At 34.8% G+C, this 16,948-nt stretch overlaps 1 protein-coding gene across 32 annotated transcripts in view; it reads right to left on the bottom strand.

The window, feature by feature from the left end:
* BAZ2B (bromodomain adjacent to zinc finger domain 2B) overlaps positions 1 to 16,948 on the bottom strand; it is a 325,416-nt gene that overhangs the window by 3,653 nt on the left and 304,815 nt on the right. For 24 of the 32 annotated variants that reach the window (XM_042244893.1, XM_042244894.1, XM_042244896.1 and 21 more), the window contains 5 exons: positions 14,184 to 14,494; positions 13,661 to 13,796; positions 10,357 to 10,503; positions 1,372 to 1,634; positions 987 to 1,130 (listed from right to left, as the gene is read on the bottom strand). In XM_042244893.1, coding sequence (XP_042100827.1) covers positions 987 to 1,130; positions 1,372 to 1,634; positions 10,357 to 10,503; positions 13,661 to 13,796; positions 14,184 to 14,494 — 1,001 coding nt within the window. The remainder of the gene's footprint in view (positions 1 to 986; positions 1,131 to 1,371; positions 1,635 to 10,356; positions 10,504 to 13,660; positions 13,797 to 14,183; positions 14,495 to 16,948) is intronic. The other 8 variants (XM_042244899.1, XM_060409837.1, XM_042244901.1 and 5 more) reach the window with 1 other exon arrangement.

Here is a 16,948-nt window from a genome sequence, read left to right as displayed (position 1 = left end):
TCTTTATGAGTTAAGTTCTATGCAACTCTTCTAAATTGAGTGTAGATTATAGGCTATAGAGATTTTAACCAAAAGCACATCTAGGAAGAATATGATAATGCAATTGAATATATTTTATCATTTTTTAAAATATAAATTTCCTTCTTTCTCCATATTTTTTAATGACTTTGCTTGAAGTGATGGGCATAGCCTATATACTAAGCTAAATTGGTATGGAGGATTAAAGGGAGCAGGCAGCATGGAGAATGTAGACGCACAGCTCCGGGCCATTGATACGAAGAGTGCTTTTGTGTGGGCTTGTTTTGCAAGTGAACAGCCTTACTCTTATGGCTCCAAAACGTCTAGAACTAGTATCCAATGTCCAGACCAACTAAATGCCACTATCTAACAGCTGCTACTCTGGCAGAAGTCTGAGGCAATCTAGCAAAGATCATTAACTGTGGCCAGAAGTCATTTTGCTCTTTGGATAGGATCACAAAGATAACAGGGTAGAGAAGGGCAGATGATAATATTCTTCCACATTTAATAAACACATTTTCAGTGTTCTCCAACAACCCACAATAAGGCTTTTAATATTTAACATTTCCAGTGATCTTCTATCTCTCCACTGTAATAATCTGAAAATTATTACAGGGTAAATTTTCATTAAAGCCACACGAGATAGTGTCAATGTTCCACTGATATACAATACAAGCTCTAGGTAACATGTTATTTACATTGGAGGTTTTCTTGATACTTTTCCTTACCTTCCAGGCTGGGTTTAGTGCCCTTCCAATGTCAGAAAGCTTTATTGCACAGCTTTTAAAATATTTTAATAATTTTAATTGATTTGTCTTACATACTCTGCTACCCTGCCCAAACATACATACCCCTCCAAAGGCAGAGCCTATGTCTTTGTTGTTAATTAATGTATTTTTGGCTCACTAGAAAAGTACCCAGCATATACCAAGCATTCAATGGATATTGAACTGAAATGATTTACTTACTGTCCACTACTTAATTTCTCTCTAATTGTGGAAAAATCCATAGGCTTCTTAATAACTTTCTTATAACCAGGAACAAGTTTCAAGTTTACAGGAAGTAGAAAAGGCCATGCATCCTCATGAGTTTCCATTTCAGTAAGGATCATACTAAAGAAAATAATGTCTGAAATCAGTATCTATGCTTTAGAAACATCTGTTTTTATTAAAAATTTAGCTTTCCAATCTTTCAAGTAAAAAATGCAAATTAATTTCTTTAAAAATATACACTATAGACTTTGATTTCCTATTTATACAAACTGTCAAAAAGTTGTCTTACTATAGTAGGTGATTTCTAAGCAAATAAAATGGGAAGCTGCAAATACATAATACATGAGAACTGAAATAATACCTGCAAAGAGCTAGGTCCTTGGAGTCCTCTCTTTTGGGTTTCTTAACAGAAGTAAAACTTTCTTGCTGTGGTACGTTAATAGAGCTGTTTTCCTCCATTTTTCTTTTTTTCAGGTCTTTGACTCCTCTTTTCAGTGAACTGCTTGTTGATGCAGAGTCTTCATCTTCAGTATCCCCTGTTAAAGTCACTTTCTTGCCTTTCTTTGACTCACTTTTTTTTCCTTTGACATGCAGTTTTTTGATTTTTAGGGTCTGACCACTTGCCTTTAATTTAAAAAATAAGGAAATGAGGTGTAAGAAAAATAACTGTTGAGAGGCCTTTTATTATTTTATGTTATGAAAGTCTGACAGGGCAAACAAAAAGAATATTATCTGATCTAGAAGGTTGATAATTTCAAGAGGATCTATGAATTTTTTTTCTCCTATGAGGCAAAAAATCTAATAAAGCATGAACAATTTATTTTAGGAGTTCTTAAAATCTGATGATGTTGATCCCATGGTAATCAATCTTTGGTACTACAGAACTTAGCACTGTTTCTTAGTCTAGGTCACTAACAGCATGACTTTAAAGATACAAAGTACTACTTTTTTGAGTACAATATAATTAACAACAAAGATGATTATAAACAAAAATACAGATCTTATTTATTAATAAGCAAGTTAAAGAGATAATTTAAAAGCTAGACCAAAACAAGGAAAATAGCTCATGAAGTGTTAAACAGAGAAGTCCTTTGTAAGTAATCAAATACACTGGAAATTGATACTTCTTTCTACTAATAGATAAAGAAAAAAGGCATTTTCTACAAGGATAGAGTTCCACAAAGTTGTGGTTACCAGGTGTGAACAAAGCAGAGGCGAAGGAGGAAAAAAAAATGTTGATATTTGAGGAAAACAATACAGAATTAGTATAAAAGAGATTATATTAGGAATCAAACAACATGAATTGTAGCTATGGCTCTGTCAGTTACTAGCTATGGAACTTTGCACAAAAATATCTTTGAGTCCCCATTATCTCACTTGTAAAATAAAGACATGCCACACAATTGGTAAAGTCGTTCTAGCTCTAAAATTGTATGAAAACAAAACAAAGGTCAACATGACCTTATGCAGTCTAACCACAATTTGCAGGCAGCACACTGATATAATGATTAAGTTCCTTCCTACCCCTCAATTTAGAAATAGGGAAATAAATCTGTATTTTCAGACTTAACTGTTACAATAAATATAATAGATCATTGACGAATATTAGTGCAAAGATACTGGTAATGTATGGCTTTAGTTTTAATTTTCCAGGATAGTTTGTCCTCTTTTAGAAAACGATATCCTCTCTTAACCAGATAATTAAGAAATCATAGACTTAAAACTTTAGATCAGATATCAATCTAGTGATAGTTCAAAGCTAGATGTATTCTTGGAATGAATTTGGCTAAAAAACATTTTTGTGGATTATTTCGTATCAATTTCTTTGAGATTTTCAGGACCTCTTCTACCATTATTTTGAAAAATAGCTTTTAATCAAGCAATTAAAAGTATCTGGTTCTCTATTGGTAAGATAAAAGTATAATTAAAGAGATATTTTAATTGGCTAAAATAATAAGACAAACCATAAATCTAACACCTTTCCCATACCATATCAAAGAATCACTACCTCTTGAAACTGGAATAAAATTAAAATGTTTTACTAAGTCTCTTCTGCATTTAGTTTATTAATTTTTATTCACTAAAATCTGATTATTTTGAGTTTTAACATTACGCCCTGAAAGTTTTCAGCACTAGTAAAACAGAACGAGAAAGCTTTAATTCATGAGGAAAAGATCTGTTTAATGAAGATTAAGTTAGATTGAGTAACTGTGTTACTTAAAAAGAGAAAAAGGTCAGGAATAATTTCTAGTTCCTATGTGAACTAAAATATTACTTGGGATCATATTCTAACAAATTAATACTCATAGTAAGAAAACATGAAATTTAAATCCACAGAAATAAAAGACTCTTGTGATGTTTTAAAAAGACAATGGAGCCTCTCTATTTCTTTGATAAATGATGTTTATCATGCTTACCTCACTGGATTATGCACACACATATACTTTTATAAGCAGCTTTTATACAGAGCCTCTATTTACCAGATGTCTGTGTTCTTGCACAGACTCCCCACCTTCCCCACCCTTTCTATCTTATTGGAGTCCAAATCCAAAGAGAAACTTTAGTAAGTCTTAATTAATCAGAATCTATCAGATTACATACATACAAGGGCTCATTTCTGTTATGTTTGTGTAATTATATATCAGAAGTTGTGAACTGGTGGTTCACAGACTATAAACAGCCCACAGAATGTGTTGCGGTTTGGCTCATAATGCTTATATAAATTCTGAATTTGTTGCCAATATTTAATATTTGCGAGAATATGCATAAAATCCATAATCTTAAAATACTAGTCGATCCTGGAACACTGGGCCCACATGTCTACATGATAACAATTTGCCAGAGTTGAGTGATGACTGTTACATAAAAATAGGGGCACGACTTGACTTTCCTATTTGCTATAGTCCTGCCTGACGCTTTTGTGTTATTTGGCTTTTTAGGCACTGGAATTTAGAATTTCTTATTTGTGTATGTGATTGTGTATAAATACATATATATACACATACAAGTCTCTAATTCTGTGACAGAGAGAATATATATATATATCTTTAATATAGTGTATGTATGTGTGTGTGTATATAAATATATATACACATTGGTATGAAAACACACATATACACAGAGTAAAAACAGTCACAATGATGTATGCAGAAATAGCTATTTGAGAGCAAATTGTATAGTATAAATAATTGAAAATAACTGAATTACTGGAAAGATTTTTAAAACCTTAACTCAAAAAATCTATCCATCTATCTATCTATCTATCTATCAATCTATATCAAAATTAAATGATTATAATACTTCTATTGCTATAAGAAGCATGGGCTTCCTGGTGGATCAGATGGTAAAGAATTTTTCTGGAATGCAGGAGACCTGGGTTCAATCCCTGGGTCAGGAAGATCCCATGGAGAACGGAATGGCTACTCACTCCAGTACTCTTGCCTGGAGAGTGCCATGGACAGAGGAGCCTGGCGGGGTTGCAAAGAGTTGGACATGACTGGGTGACTAACATCTAATACATCATTTTTAAAAAACAATAGCAAGGGAATTCCCTGGTGGTCCAATGGTTAAGACTGTGCTTTCTCTGCTGTGGGCCTGGGTGCAATCTTTGGCTGGGGAACTAAGATTCCACAAGCCTCACAGCATGGCCAAGAAACAAATAAAAAACCCCAAAGCAAAACAGGGTAGAGACTTAGAAAGCTGCATTTACATAGAAGTACTTGGATAGGATTACAGACCTCTAGTCTGGTACTGAAATGACAGACACCAGAATGCTAATTTAAGCAAACTGACAGAAAACAAAACATCCTATAGTCTACCAGATGGTACCCCCAGGCCTGAAAACACTGATTTGTTAGTAAGTCACAAAGTAGTGGAGAAACTTTCTTTAACTTGACAGTTTGAAACTAAAAGATAATTTACGTACAACCAGTGAAGATTATTATTAAACTATATTTAACTCTACATGACAAAAATGATAAAGCAATGAGAAATAAAAAAGCAATTATTAGTGAATACCATGCCATGTGAGACTTCTACTATTTTGTAAATATAAAATATAATATATAAATATAAAATATAATAAAGTATGAACATAAATATATCACAGAATTTTTTGAAGTTATAAAAACCTTCAAACACACAAGCATATCTGATCCTCACAAATCCCCACAAAGCAGATACTATTCCATTTTATAGATATAACTTTAAAGTAAAGAAAAGTAATATTTATAGATCTGGGAGGTGAGAAAAACCAGCAAAGGAGACTGAAAAGGAGCAAAGTCAGGAAGAACACCAGATGAGTATGGTATCCTAGAAGACAAGTGAAGACAGGATATCAAGGAGGAGGGAAAGTTCCACTTTATCAAATGTAAATATTAAGTTAGATGATCTGAGCGGTAGTCACTGGACTGAGCAACGTGGAAATCATTTGTGAACACTAGAAGAGCAATTTTGGAGACGTCGTGGAGGTAAAGATATGACTGGAATGAGTTTAAGAGTAAATCGGAAGAGAGAAATTGGAGAGAACCATAACAAAACTTTTCAGCAAAGGGAAGGGGAGAAATTGGGGAAGTGGATCAAGAGAGAGGTGAGGCTAAAAGAGAGTTTTTGTTTAGCTTTTATAAGATGGGAGAAATCGTATCATGTTAGTAGTCTGATGAGAAAGAACCCAGTGCAGAAGTAGAAACTGATGATGCAGTTTCCTCATTCTCCTAAGGAGGTGAGATGGGGATGGGATCTGAAGCACAAGTTGGGTAATTGGCTTAGTTAGGGGCACAAGCAGTTCATGGCAACAGGATGGAAGGTAGAGGATGCTAGCCCAGATACAGAAAGTATGGTAGGTGTGATGGATTCTTGTGATATTTTCTCCTGATGGCTTCTATTTGCATAGTGAAATGACAGTAACATCATCAGCTGAGACTGAAACTAGAGGAGACAGTAAATTATCAGGCACCATTAAAGGCCCTCTTAGCCTTAAATTTAAAAGGCTGGGTGTTTTCTCCAGTCACATCAAGACACCTTTGTATCTGAATATTAAGTTACTAGAGAAGTCAGAGAATTGGATTAACCAGAATGATGGTTTTACCAAGTGAGAGAGAGGAACAGAAGCTAAGGGTGGATGCTGTGATTATAGGAGCAAAAAGAAGACATGAAGTGGAGAGGGACAGTGGGAAGGTCTTAAGATAAATAAACTGAAGGTCCTGATGAGATCAAAGAATTATTGGAGTAGAGAGAGTGAATGGGAAAGAAAGGAGGCAGTGGATAGATGGACATTTGAAACTGAGTTTATGAAGAGGTGGCAGTTACTGGTAATAATAAGTCAAGAGATTAAACATGGAAGAGAGTGAGACAAAGAAAACCTAACAGTGACTCTGGGCCTCAATACATTCTAACCCTTTCACACTTACATTGTAACTCTAAAACTCCTCTCTTTCTACTTTATCATATTGCTTCTCCTTAATCAATTAGGATGACAGTTAATAGATTTCCAATTTATATGTGACTGGAAAGTGACTTTCCAGGTGGTGCTAGTGGTAAAGAATGCCTGCCAATGCAGGAGACATAAGAGACATGGGTTAAATTCCTGGGTTGGAAAGATCCCCTGGAGGAGGGTATGGCAACCCACTCTGGTATTCTTGCCTGGAGAATCCCATGGACAGAGGAGATTGGTGGACTGCAGTCCACAGGGTGGCACAGAGTTGGACATGATTGAAGCAACTTAGCACACACACGGAAAGTGACTTAAAATACATATGCTTAATACCATATGACCAAGCAATTCTACTGTTAGGTATATAACCAAAAAAAGTGGAAACATATTCATACAAACACTTGTATATGACTATTTCTAGCAGCATTACTGATAAAAGTCAAAATGTAGAAACAATGCAAAAATCTATCAACTGAACAGATAAACAAAATGTAGTCTATCCATATAATGAAATATCATCTGACTTTAAAATGAAGTGCTGAAACATATATGAACCTTGAAGATATTATGCTAAGTGAAAGAAAAAGGCCACATATTATATGATTTAATATATCTGTAATGACCAGAATTGGCAAATTCATAGAGATAGGAAATATATTGGTTGCCAAAGGCTGATAAGGGGAATTGGAAGTGAATGCTAATGGCTATTAGGATTCTTTAAGCGGCTCATGAAGATGTTCTGGAATTTGATAGTGGTGATGATTGTACAACTTTCTGAACATATTATACATCACTGAGTTGCACACTTTAAAGTGAATTTTATCGTATATGAATTGTATCTCAAAAATCCATATAAAATGCTTCATTTTGACTGGCAGTTTAAAACTTATTAATACTACTAAAAAATACTAAAATGTATATGGAATCACAAAAGACCCAGAGTTACCAAAGCAACCCTGAGGAAAAAAGAAGAAAGCTGGAGGTATAACCTGTCCAGCCTTCAGAAAATACTATTAGATTGGTGCAAAGGTAATTGTGGTTTTGGCATTGTTGAAACTTGCTGTTTGATATTGCAGTACATCCTTAATTAATGTGGTTATGTTATATATCATTTTAATGTGCATTTCTTGCCTTTTTTTGCTAATGACTTATTACTGTTTATCTTCATTTTGGACTATGGAAATTATGCTAGACAAAAAGCAAATTTTAGCTATTTTCTTATTCGAGTTCAAAATGGGTTATAAAGCAGTGGAGACAACTTGCAACATCCGCAACACACTCAGCTCAGGAACTGCTAATGAACACACAGTGCACTGGCAGTGCAGGAAGTTTTGCAAAAAGACAAAAGCCTCGAAGATGAGGGGTGTAATGGCCAGCTACTGGACGTTGACAATGACCAATTGAGAGCAAACATCAGAGCCGATCTGCCTACAACTACATGAGAAGTTTGCCAAAGAACTCAACCATCTACCATTCTATGGTCATTCTGCATTTGAAGCAAACTGGAAAGGTGGAAAAAGCTCAATAAGTAGGTGCCTCATGAGCTGACTGAAAATCAAAAAAATTTAAAGTGTCGTCTTCTCTTATTCTACGCAACAACAACAAACCATTTCCCCATCAGATTGTGACATGTGACAGAAAGTGCATTTTACAGGACAACCAGTGACGACAAGTTCACCAAAGAAGTCCAAAGCAAGCCCCAAAGCCAAACTTGCAACAAAAAATGGTCTTGGTCACTGGTTGGTGGTGTCTGATTCAGTACAGCTTTCTGAATCCTGGCTAAACCATTACATCTGAGAAGTATGCTCAGCAAATCAATGAGATGCACCAAAACTGTAACACTCGCAGCTGGCATCAGTCAACAGAAAGGGTCCATTCTTCTCCAACACAACACCCAACCACATGTCGCACAACCAACACTTCAAAAGTTGAATGAATTGGGCTACAAAGTTTTGCCTCATCTTCCATTTTCACCTGATCTCTTATCAATCAACTACTACTTCTTCAAGCATCTCTTGACAACTATTTGCAAGGTAAATGCTTCTACAACCAGCAGGAGGCAGAAAATGCTTTCCAAGAGTTTGTCGAATCGCGAAGCACAGATTTTTACACTACAGGTATAAACCAACTTATTTCTTGTTGGCAAAATGTGTTGATTGTAATGATTCCTATTTTGATGAATAAAGGTGTGTTTGAACCTAGTTATAATGATTTAAAATTCACAGACAAAATGGTAATTACTTTTGCACCAACCAAATACAAAGCTACAGTAATCAAAACTGTGGTATTAGGACAAAGACATATAGATCAATGGAACAGAACAGAGAGCCTAGAAATAAACCCATATACCTACAGTCAATTAATCTCCAACAAAGGAGGCAAGAATATACAATGGAGAAAGAACAGTTTCTGCAGTAGTTTGTGTTGGAAAAGCTGGACAGCTACAAGTAATCAGAATACTCCCTCATACCATATATAAAAATTATAAGACATGACACATTAAACTGGAAGAGAACATACACAAAACATTCTTGGACATAAATCGTAGCAACATTTTCTTAGCCCAGTTTTCCAAGGCAAAAGAAAAAAAGCAAAAATCAGTCAGTGTCACTGTCAGTCGCTCAGTCGTGTCTGACTCCTTGCGATCCCGTGGACTGTAGCCCGCCAGGCTCCTCTGTCCATGGCATTCTCCAACCAAGAACACTGGAGTGGGTTGCCATTTCCTTCTCCAGGGGATCTTCCCAACCCAAGGATCAAGCCCCACTCTCCCTTATTGCTGGCAGACTTTTTACCATCTGAGCCACCAGGGAAGCCTTAAAAGTAAAAATAAATGTGACTTAATCAAACTTAAAAGCTTTTCCACAGCAAAGGAAAACAATAACAAAACAAAAAGACCTACCAGACTGGGAGAAAATATTTGCAAACAATATTAACTGACAAGGGGTTAATAACCAAAGTACATAAACAGCTCAACTCACACATACAACTCAATATCCAAAACACAACCCAGTCAAAAAATGGGCGGAAAGACCTAAATAGATATTTTCCAAATAAGACATACATAGATGGCTAACAGGCATGTGAAAAGATGGTCAGTTTAACTAATTATTAGAAAAATGTACATCAAAACCACAATGAGGTATTACCTCATACCAGTTAGAATGGGTATCATCAAAAAGTCTACCCATAATAAGTGCTGGAGAGGGTGTGGAGAAAAGGGAACCCTCTTACTCTGTTGATGAGACTGTAAATTGGTATAGCTACTATGGAAAAGAGTACGAAGGTTCCTTAAATAGAATAAAAATAGAGCTGCCATATGATCCAGCTATCCCACTCCTGGGCATAAACCTGGAAAAGATGAAAACTCTTAGCTCAGCAAGATACATGTACCCTAATGTTCATATCAGCACTATTTACAATAGTCAAGATACAGGAACAATTCAGGTGCACATCAAACAGACAACTGGTTTGAGAGGATGTGGTATACATACATATCAGACTGTTACTCAGCCATAAGAGAGAATGAAATAGTGCCATTTGCAGCAACATGGATGGACCTAGAAATTATTATACTAAGTGAAGTCAGACAAATATTTTATCACTTATATGTGGAATCAAAAAAATAGTACAAGTGAATCTTTACATAAACAAGAAACAGACTTACAGGCATAGAAAACAAACTTATGGTTACCAAAGGGGAAAGATAGAGGGGGAAGGATAAGTTAGGGGTACAGGATTAACAGATACAAACTACTATACATAAAATAGATAAGCAACAAGGATTTACTGTTTAGCAAAGGAAGTATATTCAAAATCTCCTAATAACCTATAATGGAAAGTAACTTGAAAAAAATAGATATGTAACTGAATCACTTTGCTGTATAATAAAAAAAATAAGTTTTAGATCAGTCTTACCTTAGCAATGCAAGCTGGACAAAACCAATCCCCATCTGGTATAGTTGTAATCTTGGGTCTATGGCAATATGTATGACAGCCTTTGTCACAGCCATCACAAAGGAGGAGTAGTTCTTCATTATCTCCCTTTCGACATATCTGGCAGTACTATAATACATGAAAAATCATTTAAAATTAAGACTCTGCTATGAATGATAGTTATTGGGATATTAAACACACCATAATTCCTAATTCATATTAGTAATGAACATTCCGCTTGCTAACAAATAAACAGTAGCCATACACATCTATGTATCTCTCGTTACACAGATATGGACCACATGACGGGGTGAGCAGTTCAGTTGGGGTAAATGCACATTTCAAGTACACTGCAAAGAACAAAGCTAGAGGTTGAATGCCTGCACACACTTCAGAAGCATGTACACATTAACATATGAAATAATTAACATGACATTAGAGCACATAAAGCAATGAATAGCCTTAATACATGGCACTTTAATTTTTTAATATATTTCATCGTTTGCTTATCTTAGCATCCTCATGATATCCTGAGAAAGAAATAAGTAAGAGTTAGAGTAATTTTTAAGATCAAAATTAGGAAATGTATTAGTATCAGAATCATAAATAATAATAATAAGATGTCCCTATATTTTGACTATGTCTAAACCAGGAAACTTCAAAAATCAACCCAAATCAAACATGTGTCACAAATGTAGAAAATGGATCCTACAAAATGATTTCTAAGGGAAAAAAACTGTTACAATAAATTAAAGAATTTAGAGGTCATTATTTACTTTCTAGGAGTAAAAATAATTTCTTCTCTGTGGAAAAACTTCTAATACCATTAAGAATTTTTAAATCTATAGAGAGAAGATTTTTTTTCTCATGCACACATATTCTGTATAACAAGTTTCATAAAGGAAAGAAGGATGATTAGACAAGTAAAAACTTCAAAGATGGCTTTAAAAAACAGTAAGTACTAACATTATATTTTGACATTTAATGTTTATTTCCAGTAGCAGTAGAAAATGTCCTGTAATCAATATTCCAAATCTGAAAACATTACTATTTTTCAATTTAAAATAATTAAAACATTTAAATTATAAATCATTTATACTTATTTTATGTATTTAAATACTCTTAAAACCAAAAAAGCTTAATTATTCAAATTTAATTTGTTTAATTTCAATAAAACATTAAATCTTAATCTGGGAAGGTCTAAAATAGTCTTTCATAACTCAACATGTACACCAATGATAGCTTAAGAATCTTACGAAAACAGCAGATACGTGTTATTCACCTTAATAAATAGCTATCAAATATATGTAATATACACATAATACTAAAATTGGCACAGGTACTAGAAGAGAAAGCAGTAGAGTTTAATATTCTGACAGTAAGTATTTTATGGCCTTTCCTAATAACCACATCACTAAATACTTTAGTATGGTGCTATTTCTCCAAATCTGAGTTATTTCTTTAAAACTTCTATTATAAGAATATTCATATAATATTTTGAAATAACATTTTGAAGGCTATATTTAATTCCCTATGACAAAATTTAAAAATCAGGTTCATGAACATTAAGTAAATTCTCATGATCTTCTACAATAGAGAGGTAAAAATACTAAAAAATCCATCTTACATCTCACATTTATGATTTAAAAATTATTTTCTGACACTTTCTAAGAAAGGATAACATGTATTGAACTTATAACATTTTTGGAAAATCACAGTAATAGCTCACAATGTGTTAGAGCATTTTGGTTTTAACTACTTTGCTACTACAATAAAAACAAACCAGTGAATGCCACAGTGGATGTTGCTGCCTGCTTGACATTAATAACCACAGAAAGTAGAGAGTGGACTAAGAAGCACCTAAAGGCAAATTACGGCAGTGCCTTCTTTCTTAGTATGCTTGGTTTCTGGCAAAGAGGGTGTTTCTAAAGATATTGAGCACATTAACTTTCTGATACAGCTTATTATGAGGATTCTTATAGGTCCTGTTATATTTCTAATTAAAGGTTACAAAGAGCTCATTAATCTTTGAATAAAAAACTCTGCCTTTTTTATAAAAAAGTGTTTTTTTTAGCAAAAATCACATTATTAAACATTAAAAAAGAAATGAAAATTATGAGATTAAATAATGATGGGTGCATATTAATTTATTAATAACAATGGACAAGGAATTTGCAAAAATCTGAAATAAAACTTAAGATGGCAGAAAGTAACTATATTAATATAAAGGCAGATTTTGGTACAAGTTTTGGGTTTCTGTGTATAGGTTATATATAAATTATAGATTCATTATTCTATGGACATTTTAGAAAGAAGTGAAAAACCATAGAAGAAATCAAATTTATTTGCATACAATGAATAAAGTCTTGAGTAGTCTAGGCATAGAGGTAAAAAGGAAGGAAAGAATGCTAATTATTTAAGGATCACTTCTTTTATTTGGGAAACAACTATTTAAATAATGGAATTTTACCCTTATTCATGAAATTAAAATTCAAGTGTTTGAATTTTAAAGCTAATCAGCAATTCAAAAGCAACTGTTAAAATAATTCATAAAAGTCAACATATAAAATACATTTCTATAATAAATAAAAGGAAAAGGGACACATATATGATTTAAAATAAACATATCTCTGGGAAATATAAGAAATACAGCTTTTATTTTGAATATATAGCATTTGTTGCCTAGGACAAAGTAGAGGCCACTATGTGATAACTAACTGGGCTTGAACAAAGAAGGTAAATAGTTTTAACTGTTAGAGGAAAGACTAAAATATCTATCCTTAATGCCAGCAATATCAAACACTTTATCAAAAGTGCATAAAGGAAGAGGTCTTTGTTTATTTCATTTACTTATCTAAGTATTTTTAGCATTACAAAAAGAAAATTGATACAAATATAAAGACATTTCAGGAATGCAGTGAATGTATATAGCAGGTAATGTTAGCAACTGGAATGTTTACAAGATTGAAAGAGCCTTCAAAACATTTAGCTTAACAACTATTATGTTGACAAAATGCAGAAGACAACTTCAGTTGGAGCTACAAACAATATTCAAAGGAGAGAAAAAGAAGATCTTAAAAACAAAAGATAACATTTGATAGATTCCTTCAAAAAGCTCAAAATAAGGAGGAAAGTATCAAATTATACAGTATTTAAAAATTAAGCAAATTCTCAAGTACAGCATACATTATTTTGACAATAAAGTATAACTAAGAAATATCTGAAGATTGGAAAAAAACAGGACAAAGTAAATTAGTTATAGTATTTCTTAAATAAAAACACTTACAACTTTCATAATTGATTTTTCCCATGCTATTGATTTCTGTAACTGCTGAATGCACAGAGCTACCTGTGCAGCACTGCGAGCTTCTGATAATGCCCTTCTCCATACCCTGAGCCCTGGAGCAATATCCTCTTCAATTCTGCATTGAAATATAGAAAAATTAAGTAGGTCATGTCCACATTTATGGTTACTGAATGTGAAACAATCATCACACTGAAAGCCAAGCAATGACAAAAACATGTAACAGCCAATAAGTATAAGGTTTAAGCAACTAAATTTGATGTAGTGCACAGACTGTGGCTACGTGCCTCAAAGCTTAGTCACAACCAGGTAAATGTAAGATCACTTTGCAGGATTATCAACGCACATAACAAAAAAAAAAATGTTTTTACAAAGCACCATGCAAGTAGCATGATCCATATGGATCACAGACATACAAGAAGATACATAGATAACAGGCAATAGAAAATAGGCTCCAATTAGCAAAGAAGCACAATAATTTTTCAAGTTAATCTCAATAACCTACCCGTCACCATCACCACTAATGGATGGTGCAGGAGCAGGGACAGTAACTGTGCCCACATTATCCAGTTTGATCTGAATGGTGGTACTTAAGGGGCTCTTCAGATACCTTCTTTCAATGTTCCGCTCCAAATCAGCCAGCCTGGTTACAGCTATATCTAGGGGGTTGTCACTCTTCCGTTCCAGTGCATGTGCACTGCTTTCTTCTTCGCCAGTAAATTCTCCATCATGCTCCTTGCACAATTTAGAAAATGACTTATGTTCAAAATATACCAAGTCCTCCCTTTCTGATGCAGGTTCTGGACACATCCAACCCTATATATCAAAAGAATAATGTTACTATGGTTTCCTCTTGAAATGCCTGATGGGTGAATTACCTTTACTTAAAATATAGCAGCAGACACCAGCAGATCTCAAGGATCTTTACTAAAAGTTTTTACCTTGTGTTTCCTAATGCTAGGTAGAAATAAGAACAACAACAAAAAAATTAAAAGAAACAATTGTGAGAGAAGTTTGAAGAGGAAAATTTAAGAACTTTTGATGTTATGAAAGGTAAAATGAAAATCAGCAAAGTATTCTGAGCAACTTTAGACTAAATGCTTATTCATTTCCTGGAACCACTTCAATGGAAATCTCTCAGTGGTCTCTGAACTTAGTTCTTCCTTTCCATTTCCTGTCCTTCTACTACTCTTCCGTATAGGTCTTTGTACTCACCATTTTTCTTTTAGCAGCAGGAGTTCACATGAGGTCTTAATATTTGTCTGTGTATAGCCTTTATCTGTTGTTCTTAACATAGGTAACCACTCATCCTGCAGCTCTCATATTAAACATCCTCAGGGAATCCTTTCCTGACCTACTTTAAGAGGTTAAGTCTCCATATTACAAGCTCACAAAGGATCCCTTCAAGAAAATTAGAGATACTAAGGGAACATTTTATGCAAAAATGGGTACAATAAAGGACAAAAATGGTATAGACCTAATAGAAGCAGAAGATATTAAGAAGATGTGGCAAGAATACACAGAAGAACTATACAAAAGTGTCTGCCTGCAATGCGGGAGACCTGGGTTTGATCCCTGGGTTGGGAAGATCCCCTGGAGAAGGAAATGGCATCCCATTCCAATATTCTTCCCTGGAGAATCCCATGGACGGAGGAGCCTGGTGGGCTACAGTCCACCGGGTCGCAAAGAGTCAGACATGACTGAGCGACTTCACTTTCATTTTCTTTCACTTCAATGACTTTGAAAACTGTGATAGTGTGATCACTCACCTAGAGCCAGACATCCTGGAATGCGAAGTCAAGTGGGCCTTAGGAAGCATGACTAGGAACAAAGTTAGTGGAGGAGTTGGAATTCCAGTTGAGCTATTTCAAATCCTAAAAAACGATGCTGTGAAAGTGCTGCACTCAATATGCCAGCGAATTTGGAAAACTCAGCAGTGGCCACAGGACTGGAAAAACGTCAGTTTTCATTCCAATCCCAAAGAAAGGTAGTGCCAAAGAATGTTCAAACTACTGCACAATTGCACTCATTTCATATGCTAGGAAAGTAATGCTCAAAATTCTCCAAGCTAGGCTTCAACAGTACATGAACTGAGAACTTCCAGATGTTCAAGCTGGATTTATAAAAGGCAGAGGAACCAGAGATCAAATTGCCAACATCTGCTGGATCATCAAAAAAGTAAGAGAGTTCCAGAAAAACATCTATTTCTGCTTCATTGACTACACTAAAGTCTTTGTGTGGATCACAATAAACTGTGGAAAATTCTTCAAGAGATGGGAATACCAGAGCATCTCACTTGCCTCCTGAGAAACCTGTATGCGGGTCAAGAAGCAACAGTTAGAACCAGACATGGAACAATGGACTGGTTCCAAATTGGAAAACGAATATGTCAAGGCTGTATATTGTTACCCTGCTTATTTAACTTATATGCAGAGTACATCATGCGGAATGCCGGGCTGGATGAAGCACAAGCTGGAATCAAGATTTCAGGGAGAAATATGAATAGCCCTAGATATGCAGATAACACCACTCTTATGGAAGAAAGCAAAGAATAACTAAAGAGCCTCTTGATGAAGGTGAAAGAGGAGTGAAAAAGATGTCTTAAAACTCAACATTTAAGAAATGAAGATCATTGCATCTGGTCTCAACACTTCATGGCAAATAGATGGGAAAACAATGGAAACAGTGACAGATTTTATTTTCTTGGGACTCCAAAATCATATTGATTGCAGCCACAAAATTTAAAAATGCTTGCTCCTTGGAGGAAAAGCTATGACAAACCTAGACAGCATATTAAAAAGTAGAGACATTACTTTGCCAAAAAAGGTCTGTCTAGCCAAAACTATTCTTTTTCCATTAGTCATGTATGGATGTGAGAATTGTACCACAAAGAAGGCTGAGCACCGAAGAATTGATGCATTTGAATTGCGGTGTTGGAGAAGACTTTTGAGAGTCCCTTGGACTGCAAGGAGATCCAACCAGTCCATCCTAAAGGAAATCAGTCCTCAGTGTTCACTGGAAGGACCAATGCTGAGGCTGAAACTCCAATACTTTTGGCCACCTGATGCAAAGAGCTGATTCTTCAGAAAAGACCCTGATGCTGGGAGAGATTGAAGGCAGGAGGAGAAGGAGATGATAGAGGATGAGAAAGAGATAACAGAAGACGAGATGGTTGGATGACATCACCAACTCAATGGATATGAGATTGAGTAATCTCTGGGAGATGATTAAGGACAGGGAAGCCTGGCATGCTGCAGACCATAGTGTCAC

Source organism: Ovis aries, chromosome 2, assembly GCF_016772045.2.
Source record: "Ovis aries strain OAR_USU_Benz2616 breed Rambouillet chromosome 2, ARS-UI_Ramb_v3.0, whole genome shotgun sequence".
Classification (NCBI taxonomy): Eukaryota; Metazoa; Chordata; class Mammalia; order Artiodactyla; family Bovidae; genus Ovis; species Ovis aries.
Note: the sequence above shows the minus strand (reverse complement) of the source record. Positions and strands in the feature narration are given on the sequence as shown.